The 27,416-nt window shown below is 44.2% G+C and overlaps 1 protein-coding gene across 1 annotated transcript; it reads right to left on the bottom strand.

Moving 5' to 3' along the window:
- Nucleotides 1–10,514: 10,514 nt before the first annotated feature.
- Nucleotides 10,515–27,114, bottom strand: EIF3D (eukaryotic translation initiation factor 3 subunit D). Its single transcript, XM_056847387.1, has 15 exons — nucleotides 27,045–27,114; nucleotides 24,114–24,247; nucleotides 22,309–22,354; nucleotides 21,724–21,860; nucleotides 19,684–19,769; nucleotides 19,197–19,269; nucleotides 18,896–19,008; nucleotides 17,549–17,681; nucleotides 16,642–16,789; nucleotides 16,285–16,415; nucleotides 15,425–15,510; nucleotides 15,101–15,230; nucleotides 14,372–14,514; nucleotides 11,781–12,061; nucleotides 10,515–10,588 (listed from the first exon to the last, which is right to left on the bottom strand). Exons 2-15 carry the CDS (start codon nucleotides 24,234–24,236, stop codon nucleotides 10,575–10,577), a joined length of 1,644 nt encoding a protein of 547 aa, XP_056703365.1. The 5' UTR covers nucleotides 24,237–24,247; nucleotides 27,045–27,114; the 3' UTR covers nucleotides 10,515–10,574.
- Between the last annotated feature and the right edge of the window lie 302 nt (nucleotides 27,115–27,416).

The following is a 27,416-nucleotide window of genomic DNA, read 5'->3' as shown; positions in this document are numbered from 1 at the left end:
AGGGAGGCTGGAACCTTCCTCCTAGCCCTGCTGTGTGCATGCTCCACAGAGCGCGCACGCAGCAGGGCTAGGAAACCGGAAGTGGAATTGGGAGAGCGCAGGAATCCCTCCACCCAGCCCTGCCCATAAGAAGCTCCCACCCAAAGTAAGTGGGGACCTGGCAACCCTACCCAAAACCCACCAGCAAATCATACCTGTCCATTTGATTGGTTAGCTGCTTCCCCACCTTAGACTGATTGTTTTGATTGGCTGTGCTGCCCTTCCTTCCTTTTTTGAATTACAGACAGTAGCTAAAGAATTCAGCATAGTTATGATTATGGCCAATCACAGGGTTAAATATATTGCTTTAGAAGGTTATTGTTGAGGTTCTTCAAAGCATTCTTACATTGGTGTTTATGCTCCATTCATTGTGCTGTGTTTATACTCCAGTCATTATTACTGTACACCTGTTTTGTTCATAGACAATGTATGTGTGTGAGGGCAAAACTATACACCTCTTCTGGCCAGTGGAGGTTGGGGTCTTGGGGGTTGGAGTCTTGGCTTGCTCACCTGCAAGGAGATTATCGGGCTACTGGCTCTCTCGGTGCTGCCTCAGCTCGCCCATTCAGCTTGCCCATTAGCAATGCACACAGAATCTGAACACCATTCCCAGTTGCAGTGCTCAAATGTGCTCTAGAAATGTACCGTAAGGTAACAAGGCAATGATTGGCTGCTTGCTTTGGGCCTTCTGATTGGCCATGAGTTTTGTTCAGCGCATGCATAGTCTAACGCTGGATTGGCGAAATGCTGGCATGCAAACAAACTAAAAAAAGAATTGGTTCTTGTAGGTTATCCGGGCTGTGTGACCGTGGTCTTGGTATTTTCTTTCCTGACGTTTCGCCAGCAGCTGTGGCAGGCATCTTCAGAGGAGTAACACTGAAGGACAGTGTCTCTCAGTGTCCTTCAGTGTTACTCCTCTGAAGATGCCTGCCACAGCTGCTGGCGAAACGTCAGGAAAGAAAATACAAAGACCACGGTCACACAGCCCGGATAACCTACAAGAACCGATGAACTCTGACGGTGAAAGCCTTCGACAAAAAAAGAATCATTGCCCATCCCTACCAAAAATGACAAGGTGGGCAGAGCGCTGGGAAACAGAACAGGCATTTCAGACTGCTAAAACCCCCAAATTAAGCCATTTCAGAAAAGGAGACTGGGGGGGGAAATAGGTTTCAGAAACAGTGGGGGGTGGGGGACATAGATAAACTGGGACAAGGGATTGCTAACAAAACTGTGGAAATAAGAAAAAAATCCAGGAACAAAAGGAAACGAAACTGTTGGGAAATTAAGGCTGTCTGGAAGATGCCATGTTTTTTTGACTGCGTGTGACTTTTTGATGAATGTAGCACTCTCATTTATAGCTGGGTGGCCGGTGGATTTTTGCAATGTGCCTGCTAGTTTCATAATGAATGAAGTGGGAACTTTGACGCCACTTGCTTCTGCTTCCACACAACAGTTCCCCAGCCTTTAATGCTGCTGCTTCTCTCCCCAACATTTTTGTACATTGCAAGTCGCTTCTTTCTTTCCTGTTGTACTTTCACAGCTGCCAGTCACAGGCCTCATTTCCTTCCTTTGATATGCTTCAGCTAGAGAACCTTCTCTACCTTCCCCTTAGGCCATGACTTTTGGCTCTACAGATTATCTCAGGAAAGGTGCTAAGAGGCAAATGTTTACCTTGGCTTTGCTGTTTGCTCAGGAGTCACCTTTGAACAGCTGGTCAATTTCATATGGCTCGTGTGTAGCCACCTTGACCTACCACAGATGGGTGACTTTCCCATCTATGGAAATGATTTTGGCTAGATTACAGTAGTTGCGACCCTGTCACTGCTGCAGCAACAGAACACTGCAATCCTAACCAGAGTTACATATTTCCAGCCCCACTGGCTTCATTGGACTGAGAAGGTTGTGACTCTGCTTAAGATGGCACTGCAATGTATCTGTTGGGTTTTTCAGAAGCTGGTGTGAGGGCTTGGACCCTGACAGCTCAATCTTATCCATGTTTGTTTGGAAGAAAGATGCACTGCGTTATATGGTACTCACTCTCAAGTAAATGTGTACAGGATTGCAACTTGACTCTCCCACACCATGCACTTGTTGGGGCAGCTATGCTTATCTGTTCACCTAGAAACAAAAGCACTTCCGAGCTTGCACAAAGTGTGCATACAAAGTACACATTTTCAGCCCATTCACCTTCGTCAACTGAGACTACGAAACAATCTTTACTTGCAAGGTCAAGACACTGCACTCTTCACAAATTGGCCACTACCCTTCCCCCTCATCTCCATTTTGTTTTTGCTGAAGCTCTTTGTAAACATTTGAGTGACAGGCTGTCACTTGAGGCGAACACTGCCTGTTGCCCCAGACAGAGCTGGCACCATGGTGAGCTGAACTTCTATTGAAATTATCTGTAAATTTGCATCTACATACATAAATTTAGCATATGAAAACCTTGTGCAAATTTCCCCCATCTTTTTTTCAGGGTTCTCGTCCTCTTCTTTCAGCCACCTGTAGATGGTCACCCCAGTTTTGTGGCTGGCTGGGCGTGGGCTTTTCTCATCACTGCTCCTCTGCTCTGGAAAGGCCTCCCAGAAAGGTAAGGCAGGCTTTATAACCCTGCTTGCCTTTAGAAGAGCCTGCAAAACTGAATTATTTAGGAAGATGCTTGGTATGGGCCGAACAGATTTTTTCTGACCTGATGATTTCCCTAGGATCAGTGGTTTGCTGGCTACTGATTGTTGTGTTTTCAGTTATGATACTAATTAGATCATTTGCATATATTTTTGCTTGTCTGACTGTTGTTACCTGCTTTGGGTTCTTCAAATGGTGCTGGAAAATGCAGGCTTAGGAAATATTTTAAGGTCTGGAATCCATGCCCTATGAGGAGAGACTTAGGGAGTTGGGTTTGTTTAGTTTGGAGAAGGGAAGGTTGAGGGGAGACATGATAGCCATGTTTAAATATTTGAAGGGATGTCATGTTGATGAGGGAACTAGCTTGTTCTCTGTTGCTCCAGAGACTAGGACACGGAGTAATGGATTTAAACTAATAGAAAAGCTATTCCACCTAAACATTAGGAAGAACTTCCTGACGGTGAGGGCTGTTTGATGGTGGAATGCACTGCCTCGGAGGGTGCTGGAGTCCCCGTCTTCGGAGGTCTTTAAGCAGAGGCTGGATGGCCATCTGTCGGGAGTGCTTTGATTGTGCGATCCTGCATGGCGAGGAGAGGGTTGTGATCACTGGGGATGTGGGGGGGAGGTAGTTGTTAATTTCCTGCATTGGGCAGGGGGTTGGACTAGATGACCCTGGTGGTCCCTTCCAACTCTATGATTCTATGAAATAGTGCTGGGAGCCAAGCAGTGCAGAAGGGTGCTTCTCTGCCACTTATGAAAGTCAGCTGGTGAGCTCAGAATGGCTGTTGCTTCCATGGAGTGAGCTTTACCCCCTTATTCCTGAGGACTAGAGATCTTGTAAAGTCCTGGAAATCAAACACCAGTGCGTGAATCACATCAATTAAAAACAGGTGTCGTTGTGGGCCCACAGCAAAACCAAATCCACAAATGGCTTTTATTAAGAGCAACCAAAATAATGCAAGACAGCGTGGTCTTAACAAAAGATATTACGTGGATTTTGTTTTTGGATTATGCACAATGATGGCGATTATTTTGCACGCACATAGCTCGAAGAAACAGGGGTACGTCTCATGCTACTTCTCACAGAGCGGTTCCTCAGTGGAACAGGCTTCCTCGGAAGGTGGTGAGCTCTCCTTCCCTGGAGGTTTTTAAGCAGAGGCTAGGTGGCCATCTGTCAGCAATGCTGGTTCTATGACTGTAGGCAGATCATGAGAGGGAGGGCATCTTAACCATCTTCTGGGCATGGAGTAGGGGTCACTGGGTGTGTGTGTGTGGGTGGGGAGGCAGTTGTGAATTTCCTGCAATGTGCAGGGGGTTGGACTAGATGACCCTTCGAGGTCCCTTCCAACTCTATGATTCTGCCTCTCAGCCAGAGGGGTCAGGGTGGACCTAGGGGGCGTTACCAAAGGAGGCAGGAACATGAACTCGCAGCCGAGCAGCCCTCCGAGACAGAGGCAGGGAACTTTCTCTCCCCCTACCATCGCAGCGCGCCCTCTACCGGCCGCGATGCGGAGGGAATCAGGCGTGACATGGGATGACCCTTTTTGACCACCCAATGGGAAAAGGGAGCGAGCCCAGCCGCGTGACGGTCTGCGGCGTGACGCACTGACGTACCTGGCGCGCCCCGTGTGTCGGCCCCGCGGCCGCGCACGCTAGACTCGCACCGTAGAGGCCGTGCCGCTCCGGTCCTCCAGTGAGAAGCCTTGAAAGGAAAAGCAACGAGATTCTCTGCTAGCGCGGCCTGTCTGTCCCTCCCTAAAGAAGAACGTTCTCCCGCTTCGCGCCTCCGCCGCCCCTCATGTCACGTGACAGCCTTGGTGCCCTCGCTGAAGAAAACGCTTCCGCACCCTGCCTCTCTGGTCACGTGCTGAAATGAAGGCGGAAGGTTACTCTTAAAGGGACAGCCCCCCCTTGTTTGCCACACCATAAATCCCCAAATAACGGAGTGTGTTGTGGCACCTCTAAGACTAAATAATTTTTTTTAATTTTTTTATTATTTTGAATTGATTTACAATCTTAATTGTTTTTCAATTCACAAAGTACATAATAGAAAAGATTTCTATCTTATCTCTAAGCAAGTATATATATTTAACTTCCCCTCTCCCCTCCTCAGTCCATTTAATATCCATGTTTCTCTTTGTGTTCAGTTCTAATTCATTATAATAAACCAAATCTGTCAATCCTACAATAAATTTTTTAACTTTAGAAGTTTAATTACTACTAACATTTTGAATTAGATCAATTCATATCCCTTAATATTTCCCAATTTAAGTTCAGTTACACAATAAGTTGTCCATGCCTCCTATTCGCCCAAAAATTCAGTATTTTCTTTTTGATTTATTAATGCAGTTAATTTTGCCATTTCGGCCAGTTCCATCATTTTATCTATCCAAGCGGTCTTATCTGGTATCTCAGAAGTTTTCCATTTCATTGCATGAACCAGTCTTGCAGCTAAGACTAAAGAATTTGTTGCGGTCGCTTTAGGAGGTTCACTTAATCAAATGTATGAAGTGTGTCATCAGTTGGGATCTGGGTGTAGAGAAGATAATAATGTACCATGGGCTCAGTAGGCATTTAGATGGAAGAGGTGCAGACTTTATGAAAAACCTTTCCCCCATGCAGATATTAAGTCAGTACAGCAAAGCTGTGAAGACTAGATAAAGTCCAATGGGGGTAGCTCCGTTAGTCTCTTGTAGCAAAAGTAAAAAGAATCTTGTGGAACTTTAAGCATTAGCAGATGTAGTAGCATAAACATTCGTAGATCTACATGATCAGATACATGAGGTGTATCGTTAGCAGATTACGAATGAATGTGCATGAATACAGAGCAATTGGGTTGGGAAATTCCTGGAGATTTGGGGGTGGAGCCTGGGGAAGACAGGGACCTCAGTGGGGGACAATGCTTCAGAGTACACCCCCCCCAAGGATCCATTTTCTCCGGGGGAACTGATCTATGTAGTCAGGAGATGAACTGTAATTCTGGAGGATCCCCAGGTCCCACCTGGAGGCTGGCATCCCTATTTGTAGGTTTAGCACCATATGGCAAAGGAGCCAAAATATATAGTAAGCGGGGTATTGGGTATCTTCTCAAATTATATGGAGTGTACATTAGGATCTAATTATCCTTTTGAAGGGAACCCATTTTGAGTCAAGAGACCTATGAAAGCAGTGGGGGAGAAACAACATGCAAAAGTAACAGAAATGAGGGACATGCATCCTGGGGGATACACTTCTAGGCAGCAGTGGTTGTGAACAAGATCTTGGGGTATGGGTGGACCATAAGTGAAATATGAGCAACCAGTGTGATGCAGCGACAAAAAAATCTAATGCGATCTTGGGGTGCATTGACAGAGGCATAACATCCAAATCACAAGATGTCATAGCTCCACTGTACACTGCATTGGTCAGGCAGCACATGGAGTATTGTGTGCAGTTCTGGAGGCCTCACTTCAAAAAGGATGTGGACAGAATCAAGTGGGTGCAGAGGAGAGCAACGAGGATGATCGGGCCTGGAGACCGAGCCCTGCAAGGAAAGGCTGAGGGAGTTGGGAATGTTTAGTCTGGAGTTGAATGGGGACATGATTGCTCTCTTTAAGTATTTGAAGGGCTGTCACTTAGAGAAGGGCAGGGAGACGTTCCTGTTGGCAGCAGATGATAGGACTTGCAATAATGGGTTTAAATTGTGGGCTGAAAGGTACCGGCTGGATATTAGGAAAACGGTTTTTTTACAGTAAGAGTTGTTTGACAGTGGAATCAGCTACCTAGGGAAGTGATGAGCTCCCCCTCACAGGTAGTCTTTAAGCAGAGGCTGGACAAACACTTGTCAGGGATGCTCTAGGCTGATCCTGCATTGAGCAGGGGGTTTGAATGGCCCTTTCCAACTCTATGATTCTCATCATCATTCATTTATTGCTGTCAATAGACCAAAACCAATTTAAAATTCAGGGCTCTACTGCAATTGTACTGTATGATTCTAAGTATACAGGTCAGATGGATTCCCAGCTTTAGCTGCTGAGTGACGGGCAGAAATTCAAGTGAATCTCTCCCTGTCGCATCTTGCCAGGCCGGAAGTTTTTATTGACTAAATGTCTAGGAAACTACTCTGTGGTCCACAGCATTTCATTTACAGTTATGACCATATTTTTGTTATCCCTATGGGAACTGTTTCCTGCTAATTTTATATATCTTTTAACTCATTTTATATTCCCACATGTAAGCTGTGTTGTGTATGGCCTTTCTAAAAATGTGAATTAGCCAAAACATTTTTAAAAAACCATACATTATAGAGCGAGCTGCGTATTGATCAGGTATTTGGTAATTTTGAATATTATTATATATTTATGTTTATTGAAAAGGTGCATGCATATTGTATCTATTTTTAAAGGTTTTATGACATTGTTTACTGATGCAGTAGGATGTCAGCTGGAAGATTTTTGTTTTGTGAAGACATAATTTTAGTTTTTTTTTCATTTATGTATTTTCTACACATTTTATTACATATTGAACTTAGAAAGATCTTAACAAAAACTTTTGATAATGTGTTTGAGAATTTTACCTGATCAGTATAGTGGGTATTCAAAAAAGAAATTGTATGTTATTGCATATGTGTCTCTTATATGTAAATTGATAGATGGTTGGATGGATTGGACCGCTGATTAATACATTTTGATCCAGTTTTGAGCTTTTAATTAACTTTTTTGGGGGGCCAGAGAGGTTTATATGCCACCTATTTGGGGGGCTTTTGAGGAAATTTATTCCCTAACCAGTGATTTAATCCATTGTCACAGCCTTTCAGTTACTTACTCTCCTGCATTCCAAATAAGCTTGCTCAGTAGAAACAGAAGGGCAGCATTAAATCACATCTAGCTGATTATCTGTTCTTTCTTCCACTCTCAACAGAAAGCAGTTACTCCCACACATGAATAGGTTGAAATAGCCAATTTCAACAATCAGTTACAACAAAACCAAATGCACTTTATAGACTAACGTTGCAATCATACACACACATGGGGGTTAGTGCTATTGAATATAGTGGGGTATTCCAAGGAAGTTTGTATAGAAGTGTGCTGCAAACACCTAATCGTGTGCCTGGCATTTTCTCAAAACAGCATAAATTTCCTCCATTTTATTCTAACAACTTTGTGAGGTAGTTTAGCATATGAGATAGTTTAGCACGACTGGCCCAGGGTCTCCCAGTAAGCTTCCATGGCAGTGAGGATTTGAACTGGGGGCTCCCAGACCCTGCTCTGACACTGTTCATGTTTATTGGTTAAATCTAGTGTAAACCAAAAATCCAAGATCCAGCTGGAGAAAATCCAAGATCCAGCAGAGTAGGAATCAGTGGTCAGTTCTCACAATGGTGGGATGTGAGCAGTGGGGTGCCTCAGGGATCTGTGTTGGGACTGGTGCTTTTCAACCAGTTCAACAATGACCTGGAGTTGGGGTTAAACAGTAAAGTAGCCAAGTTTGCAGATGACACCAAATTATTTAGGGTGGTTAAAACAAAATCGGACTGTGAAGAGCTCCAGAAGGATCTCTACATACTGGAAGAATGGGCATTAAAATGGCAAATGAGTTTCAACGCGAGTAAGTGTAAAGTGATGCATATTGGGGCAAAAAATCCCAACTTCACATATACACTGATGGGATCTGTGCTGGTAGCGACAGACCAAGAAAGGGATCTTGGGGTGGTAGTGGATAGTTCAATGAAGATATCAACCCAGTGTGCGGCTGCTGTAAAAAAGGCAAATTCCATGCTGGCCATAATTAGTCGAGGAATAGAGAATAAATCTGCTGATATTATACTGCCCTTGTACAAATCTATGGTGAGACCACACTTGGAATACTACCGGTATGTACAGTTCTGGTCACCACACCTAAAGAATATTACAGAGCTTGAGAAGGTGCAGAAAAGAGCAACAAAATGATTAGGGGACTAGAGCAACTGTCCTGTGGGGAGCGGTTAGGACGCTTAGGGCTGTTTAGCTTGGAAAGGAGGAGGCTGAGGGGAGACATGATAGAGGTCTATAAAATTATGCATGGTTTGGAGAGTGGACAGGGAGAAGTTTTTCTCTCCCATAATACTAGAACACGGGGTCATCTGCTAAAGCTGGAGGGTGAGAGATTCAAAACAGATAAAAGGAACTATTTCTTCACACAACGCATAGTTAAATTGTGGAACTCTCTGCCCCAGGATGTGGTGATGGCTGCCAGGTTGGAGGGCTTTAAGAGGGGAGTGGACATGTTCATGGAGGAAAGGGGTACTCATGGCTTCTAGTATCAGAGGAGCATGCCTATTATTTTGGGTGCGGTGGAACACGGGCAGGATGGTGCTGCTGCAGTCGTCTTGTTTGTGGCTTCCTAGAGGCACCTGATTGGCCACTGTGTGAACAGACTGCTGGACTTGATGGGCCTCGGTCTGATCCAGCAGGGCCTTTCTTATGAGAAATATGACTCTTTAAGATACCTGCAATTTCACTGCTGCTTTGAACACCCTAAGACACATCCACATTGAACAGCCACTCACATTCCACATACATGTTGTTCACCCAGCCCTGGGTGGGTGGGTGGGTGGGAAGAGAACAGCTTCTGTGGCTTCTACAGCAGCAAGAAAGTGCTGCACCAGCCAGTGGTGCATTGCCTCCCTGCTGTGCATTGTTAAAGAGGCTGTGGCAGGGCGGGGAATGCTGTTTATTATTTTGTGAAGGACTTTGGGGAATCTAAGATGATAATGAACGCGGATCTGGGGCTCCAGTCTCAACAGTGAAAGCACTTGTAACGGAACTCCCAGTTCTTCCTACGGATCACCAGGCTTCACACGTCCGCCTCTCTGCAGCAGCTGGGAAGAGATAAGGCCACGTGGGAGCTATTGGAATATGATTAGAGAAAACCCCGCAGTACCCTCATCTAGCCAGGTCAGCTTGCCAAGGCCATTAATGAGCAACACACAGAGGTTCAAGCAATTGCCCCTCCAGCTCTGCGGCATAAAAATTCATTTAATTGACAGGGAGCTGCTTCCTTTGTGAGGCCCTCATCCAAGGCACGCTTTTGGCAACAGAAAAGTACAAATCCCATCCATTAAAATGCTACTGATTATAATAGCTTTTAATAGTTTATTGCAATTGGTGAGTAGGGGGAAAGTTGTTATATTCTTATTTTATATTTGAATTCAGTCTCTGGAGGGCCCCTAGGAAGAGAATACGTATAATTCCCTCTCGAGTGGAGATCAGCAGTAGAGGCTAACAGCACACATGGAAGACTCTACAGAAATTACATCTGAAGCAGTGCCTTCAGCATGAATGCCATAACAAAAAAAAGGGGGGGGGGGTCTTTATACATTTCTTTGCAACGACAGCTCATTCCTGAACAAAAATTTCAGACCACGTAATTTTACAAACCCATTTCAATTACATCATGTGAGCATGACCAGAGCCCCCTACCCACATTAATGAACCACACAATGCAGGTTTTCTTACATAAAACCACATTCGATTGTAGTCAGGGACCTCTTAGCCTCCCTGCACACAGAAGCCATTATTATTATTAGAGAAAATAATTCTAACTTCGCTTTCTCCCCAATATGGCTCTTTTCTATATTTTCCTTCTACAAGTGAACACTCATGCAATTCCTCACCTGTGGTCTGAAATGGTACAGGTCCAGGAAAAATGGTAACATGCAATTCAGACTTAAAAATGGAAGGGCAATGCTTATTGTTAGATCTGTCAATCCCTCCAGCAACATCCTTAATAATTAGACAAAAGGAAAAACTCATTAGGATAACTGATTTTATTGTGTTCTTTAGGTTGTAAGTAAGTGAGGCACAGATTCATGTTTGATCCATCCACCAAGTACGCTACAACTTGAATGTGCTTTCAAGTCACTGTCACTTTGATGTCTGGCACGATGTTCAGCTCTCTTCCTCTGGAACACAAAAGGGAAGTTGAAATAGAACATTTCTTCCCATCCCAAGCAAGGCCACAAAGCAAACAACATCCAAAGGGGACAAGCATAGCCACAATCTTTGCTGCCCCTTTCCCACACAATGCCAAATGTCAGACCACCTAAAGCCAGATTGTAACTTCTCACATAATAGGCCTTTTCAGCATGTTGCCAGCTAATAATTTCAAATCTAGATTTAAACAGAGACAATCCAAGTCCTGAATTTGAAATGATGTTCAAGAAAACTTTCAGAAATTGATACACTCCAATAAAGTCTGTGTGCAAATGCAACCCGGAAATATACTGAAATCTATGGCCTAGAATACATAGCTATTTACAAAAATGTAGTATTAGTCTTTTCAACATATCCTTTCACTACTGGACATTGTACTCCAGCTCCAGTCATATCTGTTGCCACGCCCAGAGTGGACAAACCAGATACTGTGAGCTGCATCCTGATCAACATTTTAACTGCCTTTAAATGCTTCTCTCCTTTGAACAAGACTCACATCTCCATCTTATCCTCCAGCTTTTCCTTTGCCCCTACTAAGTAAGTATACACTTATTTTGAGCAACCTCATTCCATTTCTTTCTTCTGCCCATTTTCAAAGATCTAACAAAAAAGAAGGGGAAGAGAAAGGCAGCAGGATGCTGTGCAAACATCATATATAGGATTCCCATTAGATTACTCATTGTGCCGTGTGGCAGGTGGGCAGACACTTAAAGGGATAAGATTCTTTTGCAGAAACTGCATCTCAGTAACATCACTGGAGATTTGCTTCACCCAATGGGTACAAAAAAGGGCAAGTGGGAAGTGGAATGAGAGGAAAATCTTCCATGTTATATCAACTCTAGCAGCAACAGATCTCTGCTGCTCTGAATGAGCAATTCTTCTGTTCTTTTCTCTCCCAATAAACCTGTTTCAGATGTTCCTGACTGTCACTTGTGACTATTTTCTGTGCACAGTCTTGACTCTTCTTACTACATGGTCCTCCTGATTTGACAAAACTGTAGATTTAATTAATGGTTTTATCAGGCCACCCCTGCTGAGACTAAAGAAGGGTAAAAGTAGTATCCCATGACTCTGCTCTTTTTTAACTTAAGCCATTTTCAAGTCTCATTCTTTATCCTGTGACCAAGCTAGCAGGCATCTGAAATATAATATTCTACAAACCTTCCTCTTCCTCCTCCTCTTCCTCATCGTCCTCCTCTTCATCAGAGCTGAAGGTACCATCAGGCAGACTGTAGACCCGGATGACTTGCTTGTTTGGGTCTTTCAAGATGAGGTACTTGCCCTCATCCAGCTTCATGCAGATGTCAATGACACAGCGCAAGATGCCCCAGGCATTCTCCATGCTTAAGTTAATTTGGCTGGCAAATTCATTGGGCTTGAACTGCTGTGTGCCCAGGATCACGTGCCGTGCAGAGTCTTTGACATGGTAGCGGGACACATACCTGGAAAGGACAGCCAAAGGAAAGGCAGATACAGGCAGACAATAAGAACATGCAGGGGGTCCATGTAAGTGTTTTAAATGAAGTTTACGGATCATCCCTCATGCTTAGTCCTGCAGAGACTTCCTTGTTAGCCTTTTCCAAAGGGTACTATGAAACACATTATTTGAACATCAATTTGAAAATTATGTGTGTGTGTAAAGTGCCGTCAAGTCACAGCCAACGTAATGGTGATCACTTGTGGGGTTTTCAAGGCTAGAGACTAAGAGAGGTGGTTTCCAGTGCCTTCCTCTGCATAGCAACCCTGATATTCCTTGCTGGTCTCCCATCCAAACACCAACCAGGGCTGACCCTGCCCAGCTTCCAAGATCCGGCTATACCATGCTGTCTTCCCTCCCATTTGAAAACTACTCTTCTTGAATTCAACAGGACATGCTTCTGAAGTCTAAATTTTTTGATGCAAAACAAACCAGGAAAAGTAGGAATATGTGAGCTTCCCGCTGACATATGCAGTTTTGTTTGTGTGTGAGCATGCCGTCAAGGCACAGCTGACTTATGGCAACCCCGTACAGTTTTCAAGGCAAGAGACGTTCAGAGGTGATTTGCCATTGCCTGCCATTGCGTGGGCTGATAGGAGTTCTGAGAGAACTCCGACTGGCCCAAGGTTACCCAGCATACTTTATGTGGAAGAGTGAGGAATCGAACCTGCTCTCCAGATTAGAGTCCGCCACTCCTAACCATTACACCACGCTGGTTGTTTGTGCTTAGGATATAAAATATCCATTTTATTTACTACCACTTAGAATGATTTTCAGGATAGCTTATATGCCTTGAATATCTGGATGCTACTCTATGTGCCTGAAGGTACTCCTTAGGGTACCTTCGATGGAACAACTATTTTACTCAACCATTACTTTGAAGCTAGTATAATTTTCATCTGCATGGCTTTCTGCCTGTGCATTCTATCCTAGGTGTCCAGCAGATTTCCAGATCAGGAGAACAAATGTAAAAATAACTGGAGTACTCTGCCAAAGTAGCAGTGTTTCCAAAGTCTGGAGCTTCTGAAGCTATAAACCAGGAAACTGATTCCAAGCACCTTATGTGTATATACAGCTGGGCCTGGAAATTATGAGATTTAATACAAGTTGGAAGATAAAAAGGGCTATAGTTCTGCACTCTACACAATCCAGCAACCATGGAAGTACACTCAAGTAAGAATGTCCTGTCCTGTGATTTGTCAAAACAAAAACAAAATCACACTGGATGCCTTGCAAATAAATGGAGGCACTGCTTCTGTGGGGAACAGCCACAGCACATTTCTTTCCCTGTATGGCCTAGAGCTTTTCATATGCAGTATGGGAAAAGTAGCTGTGTCGGACCAACTCCCACCTTGTTGGCCGAACAGATTATTCCACTACTGCTTAACAGCCTTCCAGCCAGTTGTTACCAGCGGCGTGAGCCAATTTGCGCCTGCAGTGACATATTCCATTCCTGTGCTATAGCAGCACAAATAGAAGAACTGAGACCTCAGCGATGCCGTGCTTCTCCCAGGAGGTGTGCAACACCAGCAACATACCAATTGTGACCTTGTGCTGCCTGTGTGCACTTATAACCAAGGATAAATGAGCATCATTAGACATGCCTCAAAGCACTAGGGACCCAATTAACACTGGCAGTAACGGGGCCAAAGAGACTAATAAGACGATGCCCTATATGATGACAACGTATGCTTACACAGAAGCCAGAGAGAATGTTTTATAAAAACAAAGCTACTTGGTACCTCTGGGGAATCCATTTCTCATTTTAGATCGCTCTTTTAGTAACAGTTTTTTTAAATAAAAAAATAGCTATTAGGTTCTTCATAATGTTTCCATTGTATATCTCTGTTATAAAGGCTGTCAAGGCAGCAATGAAGTACTTGACAAATAGACAATGGAGTGTAGAGCTGAACATTGGCTCAGGTGGTTCATTAGGGCTCCCAGCAAAGCTTCAAAAACGTCGATATGTTTCAGAATTAAATGGCTGATGTGAAAGAAGCCTCTTTTGCTCACAGAGGCAGTCTTGCAGCATTTTAAGAAGGTGCAAAGGAAACATGCCCTGCGCAATGGAAATCTCAAGTTTTCAATCAGGGGCTGATCATTTAGCATCTCTTCCCAATACAATAAATCAAATTTCTGTTTCTTTGGAAGAAGGACCAGACGGGTTGCGGCAATTTTGACTCTACATCTTAGCACTTGGTGTCCCCGGCAAAGGCTTGCCCAACCCAATCTTCAGACAAAAAGTATCTGACAAGACATTTATTTTTGGACTCACCCAAGTTTTAGGTATTCTGATCCAGCCAGCAGTGCACAACTTGTCCAACGGGCAAGTTTGTAGCTGTTGTTTTTCAGTTCGGTGGCAATCACAGCTCCTCTCTGAGAGTCCAGTTTCTGACGCCAGTCTACTCCATTACAATGCTGGAAAAGTAGGGACAGCTATGAAGATTTCACACAGTGTGGCAAAGTAAGTAGAATTCAGGATCTAGGACACTCCAGTTCAAATTCCCACTACGTCATGGAAGCTCACTGGGTGACCTTGTGCCTCTCATTTTCAGCCCAGCCTGACTCACAGGGTTGTTGTGAGGAAGAATGATTGTTTGGGTACTCATTGGGGAGAAAAGTGGGCTATAAATATAAAGCACTTCCACTGATTTCATAATGGTTCTCAATGTCAAATAGGGATGTGACAATCCAACGTTCCTACCTAACACACCGTGAACTTACTAAACGGGTCTCTGGGGGCCTTCCTCCATCACAGACCAATGGGAAAAAGAAGTCAGTGCTTTAAGTTACTCCCCTTCAGAGGGGAGGGGAAAATACACTGGCTGCCACATGTAATTAGAGCAAACGCCAGGTAAAACTGGCTAGTGAACAAGTCACTGGCAGCCAGGTGACCTACAAAATACTCTTCTGATGAAGTCAGTGATATAGCAGTGACAGCTTTGTGTCTTGTATGCTAGCAACAGACATTATAAAAAACTTAAAAGCTCTGGATCTTCCTCACCCTTGAATCCCATTCATTCAGTGTTTTAATGTTGATGAATGACACTTCTCCATTGGCTCCTGTCATCACTCCGTCATGTTCACAACGCACGATCAGGTCTATGTCATCTCCTAGCTTCCACCTTCGATACCTACATAAAAAATGTTGGTCAGTAACATTACCATCAGAGATTAATGCGCACCCAACTCAGGTTCTATCATCACGACGAGATATGCAGGCAATAATGGTGAGTTTTCAGGGAGTCTCCAACAAGTCTGGAAGTCACTCATCAAGGCAATGTGGCCCTGCCCCCAACCTCTTTGCACTCTAGAAACCACCACATACCGGTATGCGACAGAAGCCACCTCATTCTTATCCATGTCATCTTCCACAAACGGGTTTGGATTGGGAAATTTGTATTTTTCTTTCCCCTGTAAAATAAGCCATTAAGATCTTTTGTCAGATGAATGACATGAGAACTTGGGTCTCAGACAAGAAGTCTCCTAATTGCCCATCTTTGGGATGAGAAATATAAAGCCTTTCTTTTTGTCACTAAGACCTTTCCCTCAGAGCTTGAAGAAGAAGAGGAGTTGGTTTTTATATGCCGACTTTCTCTGCCACTTAAGGGAGAATCAAACCGGCTTACAATCACCTTCCCTTCCCCTCCCCACAACAGACACCCTGTAAGGTGGGTGGGGCTGAGAGAGCTCTTAATAGAGCTGTGACTACCCCAAGGTCACCCAGCTGGCTTCGTGTGTAGGAGTGGGGAAACAAATCCAGTTCACCAGATTAGCCTCCGGCGCTCATGTGGAGGAGTAGGGAATCGAACCCAGTTTTCCAGATCAGACTCCACCGCTCCAAACCACTGCTCTTATCCACTACAACACGCCGGCTTGAGTAGCAAAATAGTTTCCTTATGACTACGCCAGCAGTATTTTTTTTTGGCATTTCCCAATATGCATACTAATCTCACAGAACAAATCCAGAGGCCCTATATTTTAATTAATATTGTTATAATCTGTCTTTCTGGGAGAGCTGTCCAAGGTGGCTATAAACAATGCAACTCCTTTTTGGCAGGCATGATCCCATGTATGCTTGCTAAGAGAATCCTCTCACAGAAAAATAGTTCTAAACAGCCATAGCAGCTCTCCCCTATCAAATCTTTGCTCGATGTAGAATGATTCCAGTCCACCCTTTCTTCTTACCATCCTCAGGCACTGCTGGGAGAAGTTGTGGTTGATGTAGGTGGCTTCCATGGCAAGGTTGCGGGGTGAATTGAAGGAATTGCCCTCATCTTGTGGTGGCTCATTAGCAGTCTCACTTACTGTTAGGAGATCTGAGGATACGGCAAAGAAGAAAACACCAGGACGCTCAAAATGCCACAAGGGTTCTGAACTAAGTCAGTACAACAAGGTGATATGGTTCAGACAACACAGCAGGCTGTTCTTCCAGGCAGTGCTTGTTCCTTAGACTAAGGCTTCCCTCAATCATGAATTACAAAATCCAAACTTTCCAGGCACTGCCTGTCATCACAACTCGATCGTAACACACTCGAGACTCACCAAAATCAGAGTTGTCTCTCTTGTCAAAGAAGAGCTTGGATCCAACTCGCTGAACAATGATGTCCCAGGAATACACCGAACGGGTACAGGACATGAGCGTGGCTAGGATGGCATCGGTAGCAAATACATTTCCCTGAGTCTTGGCCAGCTGTGCACAGAGAATAGTCAGAAAAAGAATGTGAATCCTTGCCCTTCCAGCCCCCAAAAGGGCTATATGACCCCCCACACCCCAAACATTATTTGGACTCTGTGGAAGAGAATGATGAAACTGTCTAAGTTGCCCTATCCAAGATTATTCTATCTTCCAGCAATTATAAAATGGGGAGGGGGGAAACAGAGGAGGCCCCTGAAATGAAAATGATTTCTCCAGTACAGGTAAGAAATATTCAAAAATTGTCACAATCCACTACTTAACTAGACTTTTTGTCTTGAAGGCAGTTCCAAGGCTCATGGAAAATGCAGGGTCTCAAAACCAACCCCCATTAAATCTTATCATAATTAACTTAATCCATTAAAAATGGCTTGCTTTCCATATGAACCTGCCTCTCAATTAAGGTCTGCATCAGAGGATACCTCTTCAGAGGTTAGGCAGTGGCTATTGCAGAGAGATGCCCAGCGGAGATGCCCGGACTGTGGAACACCTCCCCTACTCAAGAGTCATCTGGTGTCTGTGCAAATCTTGTGGGCACCAGGCATGTTTTTCCCATTTCCCCTGGCTTTCAATCACAGGTAAGGCTCACTAATTTCTAAGCTCTGTGGCTGTTTTATCATTTCTGTTTTCATATCAGATGTTTATTTCGTTTGCAACAGGAACAATTTCCTTGCTTGCTAAAGTGTGAAGCTGCATTAACCCACCACTTTTGAACTAGTGCCTTATAAGAAGAGGCAGCTACTCTGTATAGCAAACCTTGCGGATGACGGGATCATCGGTAGTGGTTACGGTATGGAAGATGCGCTTGATGCTGCGAAGGGTCTTCTCATTTCTTGTGGTGATGCGGTCAAAGCCTTTGTCATAGTATTCTAGAGCCCCACAGCACTCTCTGCAAGCACAAAGAAAGGATCATCAAGCTGCCAAAAGCAGAGTAACCAGTCCAAACAAGCAGGCAGAAAAGAACTAAAATAATCACAATTAGGTTTTTATGGACGTAGTCAGGTTTTTTCAAGGCTGAAGGTTGCTTCGCCCTTCTGTATCTGTTTTAAACCAGCAAGCAGGAGAATCATTCTATTTTAAATGCTTTAAAGGGTCTGGGCCCAAGACAGTTAAAGAAACACGAGCACATATGTACAAGCTTTGGAGCATTAGCATCTCTCTCTTTCATCTCCTAGTCTGTGCCTTCTCTCCCCCCCCCTCTATTCCAATTATCCTTTCATACAAAACTTTTACTCAGGAAGCTTATCTCAATGTTTTCCTGCACCCCATAACAATTTCTAACTCTTGCTTCTCAACAAAGAATTCACAGTCAAAACAAAACAAAACAAAACAAGGCTTCTCGGCAACATCAAGGAATGAAAATAAAAGATCTAATGTCACCCTGTCCTTCTCGAGGTGAGATCAAAATCCAGCAGTCAAAATCCAACAGGGCACCACATATCCATCCCATTCTGACTTTATGCTGACTGAATCAGAGCAGAGGAACTAGGTCCAGCCTCCAAGCAAAACAGCCACACTGCGGAGAAGAGGGCTCCATATGCATCCCTACTTTGTCAATCTGGGCCTAGGGTCCAGTTTCCATGTTTTTATTCCTAGCGCTCAGTCCTGCCTTTCTGCTCACAGGGAACACTTGGAAGACCTAAAGTAGCATTAACTAAAACTCCAGAATGAACACATGAACCTGCCTTAAACTGAATCAGACCCTCAGTCCATCAAAGTCAGTATTGTCTACTCAGACCGGCAGCGGCTCTCCAGGGTCTCAGGCAGGGGTCTATTCACATCACCTACTTGCCTAGTCCCTTTAATTGGAGATGCCGGGGATTGAACCTGGGACCTTCTGCATGCCAAGCAGATGCTCTACCACTGAGCCACAGCCCCTCCAGATGTCTGGAACATAATAAGGCTATACTGATTGGGAAGAAAAGGGGTCCTCAACCACAACTGGTTAAGGATGCCCAGACACTGGATACTAACTTCTGTCTTGGTGATCACTGATGACACAAAAACACTGTTAATAGCAGGGGGGGAGCACTTAAACAAGGCTACAGACCAAACACAGTCGGCTCCAGGACCGCCAAGTCACCAGCTGGCTCAGAGACTTACATGTCCTGAGGCTCTGACACTTCCAGATATCTCATCTTCATCAGCCTCGGGAAATCCATCTCCTCCTTCACCTCCCAGTCGCTACGGACTTCCACAGAAGAGTCACGAGGCTTCTGCTGGGCCAGCGCAGGAAGTACAGGTGGGGTGGAGGGGAAGGAGGAGAGACAACACAGCGGTGGTTAATGAGGGAGGAGGAGCCGAAAGGGAGCAAGATGGCGGCACCCCGGGAAAGTTGCAAGGCTGGGGGCCATAATATCAGGCAGAGGGGAACCTCACCAGGTTAGAAAGCAGTTTACTTTACCTGTGATTTTTGGTCCCATTTCTGCCTCACTCCAAACTGCTTCTGAAACTTTTTTTGCAGGCGAAGCCTATCCCTGCAAATGACAGAAAGCCAATAACAACGTTAAGACAGAGGGCCCCCGGTGTTTCCAGTTCCTTCTCTTGAGGTAGAGATTAGAACCTAAACCGTAGACTCTGAAGGATATTTGCTGATCTTTTCGGTTCTAGAAAGGCTGGAGGCCAGAGTGTTAAACTCCATGCAATGACCAGCATAGCCGCTTAAATCAAAACTGAAATGATAGATTACTGCCTCTGAAGTTGGTTTTGGGAACCATTCTGGAACCACAAATTTAGGATCTCTCTCAGCAGAGCACACCAAAATGCTTGGTTAACAATGTCCTTTTTTTGGAGAAGCTATTCATTTGCTAAACTAGCCCTGCTCAACAGTTACCAAATCAGGACACCCAGAGACCAAACTGCATGTTGTCTCACAAGCACAACAAACTTGCCTTTCCTTCTGCTTGGCACTTTTAGGCAGCGTCTGCATGTTGAACTGAAGCATGTTTCGGCGGTCCTTGTCTCTCCGAAGGTTCCTCTGAAAGAGATCATTCAAGAGCACGACACAATCTATCTCAGAATTATTCTCTGAAATGCAAACGCTGGCAGACAACCCAGCATAGGATTTCTGTCTGGTATTCATTGGAATGCATGGAATATTCATTCAAAAGCACCACTAGATGAGCTGGGAAGCATCATGAACACTACACAAACAGGAACCCAGGGAAAACAAAAACATTACTTAAAGAGGAAGCCTCAGCAGGTCTACTCAGAAGTCCCATGTTATTCAGTGGGCCTTACTTACAGGAAAGCGCTCTTGTACAGTTACAATCCTAACCCTCCTCTCATTTCTACCCTCCCCCCCCCCCACTGAATTAAAATAAGCTTTAATCTTGCAATGATTTGCAAATCTCTCAAAATTTTGTTTGGGATAGCAAAGACATTGGTGGGCTTTGGGTCTAGTGTGATTTAATGCAAGCGCAGCAAACCTCTTGCACCAGAAAACTAGAGGTTCTACTTAAGTAACCTGATCACTTGTTCACAATAAGCTTTTATTTTGAGATAATCTAACCATTTAATGTCCTAATGGCATCAGCTATGGTCTGTAGCAAATTTTTAAAAAGTTAGCAAGGCCCTTTTCTAAGACACTCTACTTTCAGGACTGTAAGATCTAGCCCAGCTCCCTGCACTGTATCTGACGAGGTGAACTTAATTAACCCTGAAAATCTTGTGGGTCTCTAAAGTGCTACTGGACTCAAATCTAGCAGGCCAACACAGCTACCATCTCAAACGAACCAGCTCCCTGGTGTGCATTCCCCCATGATGGCCTCTCAATCACCCTGTGAGATGAATTCATTTTCCTACTTTGGCATTTGATCAAGGACAACAATAAAAAAGGGGTTTCCACTGTCAGAACGGAGGTAGAGTGGCAGCAACACAGAAAGCCGAGAATATCAAGAGCCTTGTCCAAGACAAACACAGAGGAGCACACCAACTGTGGCATTCCAGCAGAGCTGAAGGATGGATCAAGATTTTGATAACAGGGCTTGTGCAACAGGAAAGCTACCGGGTAGCTTACACTTGAGTATCACACTTCACATGGTTACAATCCTTGTTACTGCGCACCAATCTGTGTCGATATCAAACCCAGTCTCCGATTGTCCTTCAACATTTTCCTTGCAGTGCCACATTAAGAACACTTTTCAATGAGTAAGCCCCAGTGAACAGATTTCAGTAGGATTCGTGAGTAATCCTGCTTAGGAGTGCTCTCTTAATCACCTTCCCAAAGGCCAGCATCAGCAGGCAGCAAGCTCGTGTGTGACAAGTTCACCACCTCATAATTACCCTTCAAGAAGTCACCTAAAAAAGCAACATTAACTGGTCTACTAAGAATCCTACTCAGAGCTCTTCTGGGCATGGAATAAGGTCACTGGGGTGTGAGGAGAGAGCCAGTGTGGTGGACTCTTAATCTGAAGAACTGGGTTTGATTCCCCCACTCCTCCACATGAGCAGCGGACTCTGATCTGGTGAACCGGGTTGGTTTCCCCATTCATACAGATGAAACTAGTTGGGTGACCTTGGGCTAGTCACAGTTCTCACAGAACTCTCTCAGCCCCACCTACCTCACAGGGCTTGTGCAACAGGAAAGCTACTGGGTAGCTTACACTTGAGAATCAAGTGTGTCTGTTGTGGGAAGGGGAAGGTGATTTAGCTGGTTTGATTCTCCTTAAAAGGTAGAGAAAATCGGCATATAAAAACAAACTCTTCTTCTTCGGGGGGGGGGGGGTGTTTGTGAATTTCCTGCATTGTGCAGGGTAGGAAGCAGTTCAATGCAGGGAAAATTTTTCCCTCAACAAACCCTAAGAAGACTCTGTTCATTAAGAGGCAGGCTCTCAGCTTTGCATATATAACCCCAAAGGAAACAAGATGGAAGAAAAATCTCCCCAGGTGTAGGGGCCAAACCCACACTTTTCAAGCAGCCTCCATCATACCTGTGCAAACCTCATGCGATTCCTCTGGTAGGCAGTCTTCTGAGTCCGTGCTGTGTCCACCAGCTGGAAACTGGCCTCATCTTCCTCATGGAAATAAGCATACTGGCTGCCTCCGCCAAACTGGGATGAATACTTATCTGGAAACACAATTACCTCAATCACTTCACTGTTCAGGATTGGGATTTCCTAAAACAGATTTGTCATCCTCCTCCTGTACTGACAAACTGGAGGTGACATACCCGAATCTTGTAACAACAAGAGATGTGACACAATTGTGCAATTTCTGCTAAGCAGTCACAAACATCCCCACTGATCACAAAACGAAAATGGAAGCTTTGTCTACAGCTGGAGAAAGGAAAAGCAGCTACATCTCTTCTGTAATCAGAACTGAGATATGACATACCCTGGATTTCTACCTAGCCATAGTTTACATCTATTACTACATCTGTGTTTACACAACCAAATCCTAACATGACCATTTGGCACAACCTGCATATATTTATTTGTCAGGCTGTTATCCACCGCACCCTAACATAATCTTCCCCTTGCAGCACAGCAAACGAAAACAAGCACAACCTTACTTACTTGTGTATCGCTTATCTTGGTAAGTAGCTCCAGTCCAGTCTGCGACCTAGCCAACGATAAGTAAAAATAATAGGTCTGTGATTGTTCACAAGATTTCCAATGGAACTGCTAAGAATGCTTCCCATGCCAGCTCAAGTTCTGAGCGTCTTCAGTCAGAATTTTAACATAAAGTCCTTCCCCCAGACAGCCAATGATATTATGCCTGTCAGGGGACACTTGCTAAAGAGGGCATCACCGCCTCAGTCTCCACAACTGTAAAATGCACTAGCATAACTTGCTGTGGAAACTGCTGCAGTCCCTGCAAGAGTCCTCGGGCCTCTGCTAGACAGCTCTGGTGGCAGCATGAAGACTCTTAATGTGACTGTAACAATCCATGAGGCCGAGCCTCCAGAATGCTGAAATGTTGCATTTGGCCTTTCTTTCAGAAAGCCATTTTTGTCTGCTTAAGAACTCAAGCCGCAAATGTTGTAAAAATAAGGTCCTCTATGTCAACAAAAAATCAGACATTGAAATGCATCTGTTACCTCCCTATGGATTTCTGTATCATATTTGGGGAAATCTGATTCCCGTTCATAGCATTTCTCAATAAATGTGTGGACTTTCAAAAGTCATCCTGTATTGTTTGAAGTATACAGCGGTATGTCTTTATTGGATCTAACGAGCTTGCACTTGTAACTAAGCCTGTTTGATATTATTTTTAAATCTGCACTTTAAATATTCTATTTAACTGCCCTTTGATACACTGTATTAAAGCATAATTATTTTCCAAATTGTCCACTTTGATACAGCACATCAAAATGGTATTCATTGCACTTCTTTCATCAACCCTCTTTGCATCAAACAGTCCACATGATCGCCCGTTACACCTGGGAGTACGGAGAATTCGCCTTGACGATGCCACTTTCAGCAGAATCCCTATCCAAGTGATGCGTGCACCACTCCCAAGACTGCCATAATGTCCTAAAGGGGCAGAGGACTGGAAGTGTCTTAAATAAATACTGGCAAAGGATTTCCAGAGGTCCTGTTCCTTAATAAGAGCCATGACATAATTTTAAAATTATAAAATACATTCACTTAGCAGTAACTTAAAAGTTCAGATCCTTCGTTTAAACTTGCCATGGCACGTCCTAGCAAGCTGACTCCAGAGTTGTCATGAGCCACCCATCTACACTGTTAGGTCAACAAGCCATATATCAATTAAAAATGACATTTCAAGTTGCTGTCAACTCCTTAAATATTGGAATGTATTTACCTGTACCTTCCTCCACGGAACCTTTCTCCAACTTAAGTGGCTCTTCTGTTGGAGGAAGCTTCAAATTTTGCTCAGTGGATAGCAAGAGAAAATGGGGAGGGGGACAGCACAGACACGGCAATTTCTGACCACTGTAGCAGCAACGTTCTAGGAATTTCACCAATCTCTATATTCGTTACAATAGAAATCAGGGAATTCCTCGTGCATTGGCTGACGTGGTGAAGCCATTTCTGGGTCTTCACCCAGAAGTGGTGTCACATGCCATTTCCGTTTCCCACACCCTGCCCCCAAAAGCACAGGTCTGGCAGTCCTAGGTAGGATCCATCCTCCACTGTTATGTGAGATGGCTTCATTTCAGATACAGTTAAAATTTTGCTTTGTGAATAGCATTGTAAAAACTGAGGTATAAATTCCTGCAACACATGAGAACACTGTCAACAGCAGTGCAGTAATTGACTAGCTGCATGTTATGCAGCAGAATGAATGTAAACACATATATCTTGGGTAGAAAAATGCATCAAGCACAGTGATCTGGAGCTGCCATGCAAAGTACCTTTCCTAGCCGATCCCCTTTACTGAATGGCTGATAAGGCATGTCTTTGAACTGCTCAGGAACAGCACATGGACCCCAGCCTGAGGGATTGTCCTGAATCTCGGGTGTCATGAATTTTGCCATCTTCTACAACTCTAGAGAGAAAACAGGTGGAAGGAGAGAAATTCAGAGCGAATTAATTACAGAGCAGCTGATACCGCATTTCAAAAAGCAAGAGTCAAAAGAAATGGGAATGCTGAGAAAAGTCACCTTGGAAACCTAAAAAAGTCACCCTGGAAACCTAAAAAGCCCAAAAAAGATAGGATCAAATCTTTATACTCAAAGGTGGCCTTAAATGACAGGCAGACATTAGGGAATTAACAGGAAATGAAGTATGACCCCGGACCTCTATTCTCTCTTGAAGGCAGATATAGGAAATGTAATTCCTAAAACCAGACAGGGAAGTCTACTGGCTTCTTTTAGATTCACATCTACCTCTCTTTCAGACTACACCATTCATCCAATGAGTTCTGGGTGGTGTATGTATCCCTCTGCTTTTATCACAACAAACTTGTGTTGTAGGTGGAGTTAAGAAATTGTGACTGGCCAAAGATCACTCAGTAAGTTTCAGGACTGAGAGGAGATTCGAATTTTGGTCTCTTCCTCAGAATCCCAATCCCAATTCAATGAAATATTAACTTTTTAGCCTTCATGGCTGTGAAGAAAAACTTTGATGTTTTCCAATTTTCAATATTTTAGATTTGCACGGCCAAAGCAGTAGAACAGATGGCAATATGTTAAACTAGAGCCAATACTTGTATGACTTATTTTCATTCCTGAAATCTAACTACTGAGGTTGCAGTCTACAATTTAATGATTGAAAGACTTGCTAAGCAGAAGCAGAACACTTCACCACACCAGAACCTGCCCAGCTTCTACAAATGTGATATATCAACTAAAATACTGAAAATAGCTACTCCAGAATTTGCTCTATTAATGCAGGGCTTTGACTGTGTTAGTTATACATCCACTTACAAACATTAATCTCAGATCTCTGGTTAAAAAGGTACAAAACCAGCCACATTCCCAAAGCTCCTCATGCGTCCAGTAGGAGTTTATTTAAGGACTATATTTCATACCTATAACATCTGATATTAACAAAACTATAAGAAAATCAAGAAGACTCATCTGGCCTCTTTTGAATACGTAAGCAAAATTTTCAATTTAAATTAGGGACTAAGAAAGCATGCACTTCTCAAATGGTCTAATTAAAAATATCATCCTACAGTTATTACCTGCAGTTATTACCCCCAAGTCATAATTCCAGGGTAGTATTTTTTAGACAGTAGTCTTGTGACTTCTCAAAGAATAGCATGCTTTTTACTCTACAAATTTTTAAAGTTTTTTATTCATATTTAGAACAGAAAAAAGAATGGGGTAAACATACACAATACATACAATAATTGATAACATAGGGGAAGGGAAGGTCCAACCTGTCATTCAAACAGTCTTGGTATTTAAACAATGCAAATTCAAGATATTCAAGCCTAAATAAAATGTTGTTTAATTCTATCCCTGATCTTTTGCCAGCTTGTGCTTATTTTTATTTAGTCTTTTCCATAAATTCTACTCTACAAATTTTTTGTGGACCAGGGCTTCAGTCTGTGAAAGCTTATGCAACAATAAAAACTTAGCAAGTCTTTTGATTTTATTTAATTAGATACTTATGCCCCCCTTTTTTCTCCAGTGGGTACCTAAAGTCGCCCCTCTCCCATATATAATATGGTTAGGCTGAGATAGTGATTGAGCTAAGGTTAGTCAGTGAGCTTGTATAGCAGACTGGGGAGTCAACTTTTAGGCCACACACTCTAACTACAACACCACGCTAACTCTCCTGCTCCTCCCTCAGTGTAACTATTTTATTGTGACCCAAAGAGTGAACAGATTTTCAATTTTTGGGGGCATGAAGAATATAATGTCAGCAGGCCACTAGCAGACGGGTCCCCAAAAAAGAATCAACTTGGTTGCAGAATTATTTAGGGAGCGTGTCAGTAGAATCATAAGAGTTGGAAGGGACCACCATCTAGTCCACTGGTTCCCGACCAGGGGTCCATGGACCCCCAGGGGTCCGCGAGAACTAAATTAAGGTCCACGAAACAAAGTTATAAACCCATAATAAATTAATATTTTCAATTAAAATTCTCTATTATAAAAAAACATATTCAAATATTATTCTAAGTTTAATGTTTAACTAACAGTTATGAATAAAGTTTATTTTCAAATTCTCTGAATTTTTATTTTGAACCTTGGGGTCCCTGCACCGAACCAAAAAGTCCTAGTGGTCCCTGGTCAAAAAAAGGTTGGGAACCACTGATTCTAGTCCAACCCCCAAAACGCCTAGGACACTTAAGGCGAAAACGCGTGGTCGTTTTATCCTCCTTTAACCCCTGTTTCAGCCAGGATTGAACACATGCGTTTCGCCTAACGTGTGTTCGCTCCTGGCTAAAACAGGGATTAAAGGAGGATAAAGCGACCGTGCGTTTTCACCCTTAGACCTATTCGGGGTAAAGCAGATTAGACCATAACGTGGACAGATAGAGCACACAGCCCACACATTGCATGGGGTCGCCCATTCGTGCAAGGGATACCTGTCTAAGGCGTTTGAGCTATTTGCGACGGCCACATACAATACGTTTTCTGGTTCTCCTTGTCTAAGGGGCGCGAATTACGGCAGCCGCTGCAAGGAAGGCCGAACAGGAACCTGCCTGCGGTCCAGACCCTGCTCCTCACATGAGCCGGGGCCTAGTTTCAGACTCTAGGGCGCTCCCTTCGAGGGGGCGGCGGCCGGGTGTTTGGAGGCCCGCCCTGCGGCCAGAGACGGCGCGACTCGACCCAAGGGGGGCGAGGGAGGGGCCCCTGCGTCCCGGGCCCAGCCCTGGGCCCCCGTCTCACCTGTGCGACCCAGGCGGGCCCCGATGGCGATGGATTCGGCCCGGGAGGGGCGCGGCACGGCTCAGGAATCCCGCCCGACCAAGGCACCAGCAGCTTCCGGCCCGTCTCCTCCGCGGTGACGCCATCGCGCCGCGACGCTCGCGCTGTCGCAAAAGCTGCCGTGCGCCACCTGCGGGTCGTAAAGCGGGAAAAAAAACTTAGTTGGCGGAAGAACCGTTTCGGTGGGCACAGTCCCGTTGTTGTATACGGTTCATAATGATAAAGTGGCTCTGCGGTTGCAGTTGTAGGCATACTTGGGTCTGAGAGCGTTTGAACACACCGAGGATTAAAAAGGGTATTGGTAGCATGTGGCCCTGACCTGGATGGCCCAGG

This window comes from Euleptes europaea, chromosome 3 (genome assembly GCF_029931775.1).
Source record: "Euleptes europaea isolate rEulEur1 chromosome 3, rEulEur1.hap1, whole genome shotgun sequence".
Lineage (NCBI taxonomy): Eukaryota > Metazoa > Chordata > Lepidosauria > Squamata > Sphaerodactylidae > Euleptes > Euleptes europaea.
The sequence above is the reverse complement of the archived record's forward strand: the minus strand, read 5'-3'. Positions and strand labels throughout refer to the sequence as shown.

What these genes read in the sequence shown, in the direction of transcription:
- EIF3D (XM_056847387.1), bottom strand. Translation starts at nt 24,236, where the DNA reads ATGGCAAAATTCATGACACCCGAGATTCAGGACAATCCCTCAGGCTGG. An exon ending in AATGGGACCAAAAATCACAG is followed by an intron (nt 19,009 to 19,196) that starts GTAAAGTAAACT and finishes CTGGCCCAGCAG; the next exon opens with AAGCCTCGTGACTCTTCTGT. An exon ending in GTGGCTTCTGTCGCATACCG is followed by an intron (nt 15,231 to 15,424) that starts GTATGTGGTGGT and finishes TTTTTTATGTAG; the next exon opens with GTATCGAAGGTGGAAGCTAG.